At 47.4% G+C, this 6,083-nt stretch overlaps 1 protein-coding gene across 1 annotated transcript in view; it reads right to left on the reverse strand.

Annotated features, from left to right (window-relative positions):
• Positions 1-440: 440 nt before the first annotated feature.
• Positions 441-6,083, reverse strand: part of SEPSECS (Sep (O-phosphoserine) tRNA:Sec (selenocysteine) tRNA synthase) — a 29,555-nt gene continuing 23,912 nt past the window's right edge. Inside the window, exons 9-11 of the mRNA XM_027774377.1 lie at positions 3,220-3,313; positions 2,437-2,527; positions 441-1,001 (exon numbers count right to left, since the gene is read on the reverse strand). Of these exons, the coding sequence (XP_027630178.1) occupies positions 719-1,001; positions 2,437-2,527; positions 3,220-3,313 (468 nt within the window). The 3' untranslated portion in view covers positions 441-718. The remainder of the gene's footprint in view (positions 1,002-2,436; positions 2,528-3,219; positions 3,314-6,083) is intronic.

The following is a 6,083-nucleotide window of genomic DNA, read 5'->3' on the forward strand; positions in this document are numbered from 1 at the left end:
GGCCCCCCCGGTGTGGGCGGCGGGACCCGCCCTCGCTGTGGCTGTGGCGAGCTGTCTGGGCAGTAGACACTCCCCGACACACCTGGTCTCTACTTGCAAGACGCCACAGCCTCCCACCAGCGGTAACGACCAGAAATGGCCCCAGATGCACCTTCGGTACAAGGAAATCACCCCCAGTCGAAAGAGCCGTCGCTGCTGAGTGAAACCTGAAGTTTATACTTGACTCTGCTTCCCTAGACATCCCCTTCGCAGGCACGTGGCGACTCACACACCTCGCCAGACCCCGAACCAGGACCGGAGAGAGCGCTCTTCATTCCTGTGATCGGACACCCAAGGAATCTGCGAGTGTTGGAGAACGGTTCAAGGAAACCCTCTATAATTTGAAGAGAATTAGAGGTAACGTTAGTCTCACTATATTAATAAAAAAAACATCTGAATCGCAATGCTTAACTGACAAATATTCTAATCAGTAGAAAAACGTTAGCCGCACATCATAATCCGCTACAGAGCGTAAGGACTGAGGCAGCCCCACCAACGCACAGTGCCATCACCACCGCCAGCCAGCCTGGACCGCAGTCCACTCCCTCCCGGGGTGAGAGTCTCAACTCGAAAGTCTCACGTCTTGTACTGAAACTGCTTGCGTATGCTGTAACTTCATTTCTTTGAGATTTTCAATAAGAAATCCTTCACGAGTCGGGATGAAGGACCCTGGCATGTGTCAAGAAGAGCATCCATCTACTCTTAAAGCCTGCTCTTCACCGTCCCCGTCTTCGGTTTTGTCATCGTCGTCGGCTCCAGATACGACAGCCTCTTCGTCTTGTTCTTTTCTCACTGCCTTCAAACACCTGTCAAGTCTCCTCACGAACAAGTCCACGTCCTGCGTCGTCATGCCGATGGCTGACGCGGCGTTGAGGTAAGCGCAGGGGTAGCTATCCGTGTGGGACATGAAGCCTCGGAAAGTGTGACCGCTCACGGTTTGCACAGATCCACGAGGGACCACCCTGAAAGAGAAAAGATGGGCCCACTGAACAGCCTACAACGGGAACACGACGTGCCTCGTAGCCACAGGGACCGGTGAACCAGGCTGCATGTCTACTAGGCGACATGTTTCAGGACAGCCGTAAATCATGGCCTATGCGAATAAGACCAGGTCTGCCTTAAAGTGAAGTGATAAAATTAATATGCTTCTACCTTACACAGAAAAGTCCTGCCTGGTGACTACCATTCATTTAAATTCTCTGTGAGAGCTGCAGGCTATAGGAATCTCAAACACCTTTACATCTTTGAAAGGGTAAAAAGAAAATGATTTCTTTTTGTGCCAAATCTGGAGCCTAACTTTAAGTATACGCACTTCAGTGAAATATTGAAATTTCGAAGTCAAACTTTAATTGCTATGTGTCACCTCAAACAATCAGCCACCGAAAATTCCAACTATCTGATCAGCGTTATGTAATGGGTTTCAAAGCAAAGACCTAGAAAAAATTATGTCACTGTTTCAAGTGGGATGGGGTCAGCAGGTAGCAATATTCAGCAATGGCATATTGTATTTTTTTATCCTTAATTTTACCAGCACACTTAGATATTAGCAGATTTCCAACTTTTACTTTGTTTAGTTCTGTTAAGAAATCAAAGAAGGAGCCAGCAGACGGCATAACGGTCGGCCCTCTGCTAGTCAGAGCTGTTCCTGTGGGATGTGGAATCTCTCCCCTCTGGTAGTCAGAGAGAGAATCTTTAGTGGAAGCACATTCCGAAAAGTATTTAGGGGGGCCAGCAGGTGGCGCAGTGGCTAAGGTGCTGGACACTCCCACATGGCCGACCGTGGTTCAAGTCCTGGCCCTGCTGGCTTGCATTCTTTCCCTCTCTGTCTCTCTGTCTCTGGTCAATTTAAACGAAATGAATGAATGAATAAAATAAATATATTTTTAAAGTACTTAAGAGTAAGATATTTCTTTTGGAGTCATTCTTCTATGACCGCATCAAATATGAAATGAAAAATGGGATTCATTTTCATGCCGAGTACATACAGAAGGAAAAAGCAAACTTTTCTAAGGTGTTACTTATGCAAGAGCCGTACAGCCGGTTCAGTTTAGGAAGCAGGCTTTCCCCTCACGTTTCCACCGGAACTCAGTAACGAAGATGACCTCTGTCTACTACGTGGTATCACAGAAGATCATCTAACAAAGCAAATAAGTACAAAAGTCCATACAGGGCGGGGATAAGGCTTTGCTCTGTATGTCTCTTACAATGAAGACTCCTACCTTTCTGGGACTACTTCAAGAGCAGCAGCCCACGGCGAGACAGTAATTCTCCACCTCACCGGTGGCTCTTTCACTCCACGATGAACTCCCAGGCACAGTGTAGCAGATCCCGGGGACTACAGCTGACGAAAGGTCCTTTACTGAGTTAACTTTGCGAGCCTCTTCTAAACACACTTACCTGGCTCCAGAAACCTGTCTGGTGAAAAGCATCGAGCCGAGCTGAGTGACAGCTTTGTCCTGGTGTTCACCTAACGTCTTCAGTGTCACCGCTATAAAAGAAAAAAGCACTTGGTGAGCATTATGTACCAGCACAAAAATCTCTCAAACAACAAACAACTATGAAGACATTATTTCTTCTTTCCTTGTCAAGCAGTGTAATTTCACTTAAATGCACCTTAATATAAATTACAGCACGGATTTGTCTGCCTATTCAACAAAAATATCTTAATGTAAATTAACGTGCTCAGAATCAGACACAGAATTTCCGTATCACTCTTCAGAGAGGGGAGTTTACCAACTACACAGAAAGAACAAAGACAGGACGGCTGTTCATTCACCGTCAACCAGGTCTTAAGCCTGCAAAATGAGAAGGTGGGGCTATTTCAGCACATAGGAACGACTAAGAGAGACCGACAGAAGGACGTGGGCATGGAAGCGACCGTTCTGAGGTTCTGAGAGCAAACCGTGCCACACGCACCCGCTGCTAGCCCCCACTCCGAGGACTCCCGAGCCAGACATCTGCAGACTGGATCTCAACCAGCGTGCTAGCGTTCTGCACGTGAGGGATCGTTCTATTTCACACAGAGCGGGGGGCAGGACAGAGGCCAGGACACAGCAGAACTGAGATGGAACCATCTGGATATGTCATTACAACCAGAGTTCTCTCTCTCTCGAAATACCAGCTTCCTCCTAAGGTTGAATCAGAAGCTTTATTTTGTTTTTTTAAAAGGAAAATACTCACCTAAAGATATAGGGTTATGAGGTGTATGCAACAGTCGTTCATTGTAGGCCTCTGACAACGTCTTCAGTTGGCTGGACAAATAGGAAAACATTTCCTGTAAGGACAAAATGTCACACTTAAAGCAAATCAAACACTTGCCAGATTTAGTAAGACGCACATCTGACTGCTACGAAGTCGGTGCTGTAAATGCACGCGCCCGTGTGCCGGAACGCAGTGACATTCGAAGACGCCACGACTGTCAGAAACCACAGGGCTGAAGCGAGGGCTGAAGCGAGGGCAGAGAACCCGCATGTCCCTGCCGCAGGGCTGCTGGGTGCCCGCAGGAACCCTGCCTCTCCGAGCCCCGGAGCGCCCGCTCCAGTCCAGACAGCCTTCGAGCTCGTGCCTGGACACAGCGATAGATCCTTGGTGACTTCTCTTGCCCCTTTCCAACCTGCTCCATGCACGCCAGACCCTGACCACGCCAGTGAGCTGATGGCTTCGTCCTATACCTAGAAGGAAAGCAAACTCTTCACCTCTGAGTCCCTCAGGACGGGAGCCGGCAGCACATCCAAGCCAGTGCAGGCCACTCGCCCAGTCACGATGCGCCGGCCACCTCAGCCTCATTCCAGCCATTCCAGTGTCCAAACGTTGGCCCGACGTTCCCGCATTTCTGAGCCCATTTCCTGAGCGGCCCCTGTGTCATGTGCTATAGAGACCCTCCTTTGTTACCTTCCCTAAATAAAGCTACTCTCCCCGTCTGCCCACCGCCAACTCCAATCTTCCCCCAATGCCTTTACCTATTTGGGTCCTTCAGTATGTCCATCATAATCTGAAATGCCCTCATCTGATCCCGGAAGTCAATGCTGCCTACTACCGTCTACTGGGATGGAAACGCTCCTGGAAGGCAAGGACTCCGACCACTTCACCACTGTTTCTCGGAAACCAAGACAGACCTGCAGAGGTCAGGGTACAATTTATGCAGGAAAAGGCACTTCAAAAATTTATTTCTGGGGACCAGCAGTTGGCATAATGGCTATGTCACTGGACTCCCATGTAGTTGACCATGGTTTGAGTCCCGGACCCTGTGGCTTAAACTCAGGCTGGGTGCGTGTGCGTGCGTGCCCAAGATCCCGAGAGGAGAATGGAGGAGAAGGGATTGCAGCATGGCCATCCCCCAGGGGGTGATTTCTCTCTGTCTCTCTCTGTCTTTCTGGCAAGCGCACGCACCCTATTGCAAAGAGCTCTCAAAAAAAAAAAATCTATTTCTGGGGCTGGCACAATGGAATTGTGTTGCTCGAGAAAAGTTAGCTCTCACGTGGTAACCACAGTTCAAATCCCCATCTGGTCAGCTTGAAGCAAACTAAGTACATATGTGAACACCCAAGACCCTGTGGGCTGGAGGGCTGGAGGGAGGAGATCACAGTGTGATCAGATCCTGTGGAAGGAATGTGTTCGTCTCTATCTTGTGCATTATAATTATGAATTTAAAAAAAGTCTTTTCTTTAAATCATATAAAATTAAAATAATTCCCTCAATTCAAAGAATATAGCAACTGAAAATAAAAATTGCCCTACTTTGAAAAAAAATCCAATTAAAAAAAAGTTTTAAATATGACATTTATGAAAAGTAACATAAGATGTTATTCATCTATAAGTGGCAGTTTAACAAAGTTCCAGAGAAATACTAAATTTTTATTTTCTTCTTATTCGGCCTCTAGAAGTGTTGAAATGAAAACCTGCCCTAGTACATCGGCAGCTGACAAACCCATCTGCACCGACCTCCTCCACCCGCAGTCGTGACCTGTAGGGACACAGCAGCCACCAAGGGCAGACAGAGTGCCCACAAGGAGGCAGCCCACGCCCGAGGCCACAAAGGCTGCTTGCTTGCTCGCTCAGGTAAGGCTAGCGCCCCTGATCCCATACGGACTCCCAGAGTAACTTCCCCTGGTCTAAAGCACACAGACGACCAACCCCATCTTCTCTTAAGTAAAGATTAAGGAAAGGAGAAAATTTCTACCGTGCTTGTGAATTTTGAGTCAGCCTACCTAAGACCACAAACATTATCCCTGTCACCACAAGGGTAAGCACTATCAACATACCGTCAACAGGATATTCTGTATTCTGACCTAAACATTTTAAATAATCATTCTTCAATTTTAGGATATCTTGTGAACTGAGTTCTTAGCATGTCAGAATTATGAAACTTTAGATCATTAATGTTGACTCTTTTTATATTCAAAAAATTAACTGCAGCTGTCATACCTAAGGAAGCTATCAGTCAATGTAATGGTTACCTGTAATAAGCCTTTCTCTTGGGAACCAGCAGTTAGCGTAATGGCTATGTCGCTGGACTCCCACGTAGTCGACCGCGGTTCGCGTCCCGGACCCAGTGGCTTAAAACTCATGCCGGGCGCGTGTGCGTACGTGCCCAAGATCCCGAGAGGAGAATGGAGGAGAAGGGATTGCGGCGTGACCATCCCCCCCCCCGGGGGGTGATTTCTCGCTTTCTGTCTCTATGTCTCTCTCTGTCTGTCTGGCTAGCGCACGTGCCCTATAGTGAAAAACCTCTCCAACAACAACAACAAAAAAAGCCTTTCTCTTTAGTCATTAAAAATAAAATGTAGGAACATCTTTAAGGACGTAAATGTCATCATCATTTCCAAAAACAAACAAAAAATTGTTGTAGGAATCTTCTCTTAAGACATAAAAAGATTTCTTGAGACAGTTCCATGGCTCCTGCGATCTAGCCATTTGGGGAGAAAGGAAGATGTCCCACTGATAACTGGGCCTCCAGCATCCAAAACTCGTGTGAACAGCCCTTCTTCAAGAGACAGACAGCTCCTTGGCTCCTGCGATCTAGCCATTTGGGGAGAAAGGAAGATG

This window comes from Tupaia chinensis, unplaced genomic scaffold, assembly GCF_000334495.1.
Source record: "Tupaia chinensis unplaced genomic scaffold, TupChi_1.0 Scaffold000426_1, whole genome shotgun sequence".
NCBI lineage: Eukaryota > Metazoa > Chordata > Mammalia > Scandentia > Tupaiidae > Tupaia > Tupaia belangeri.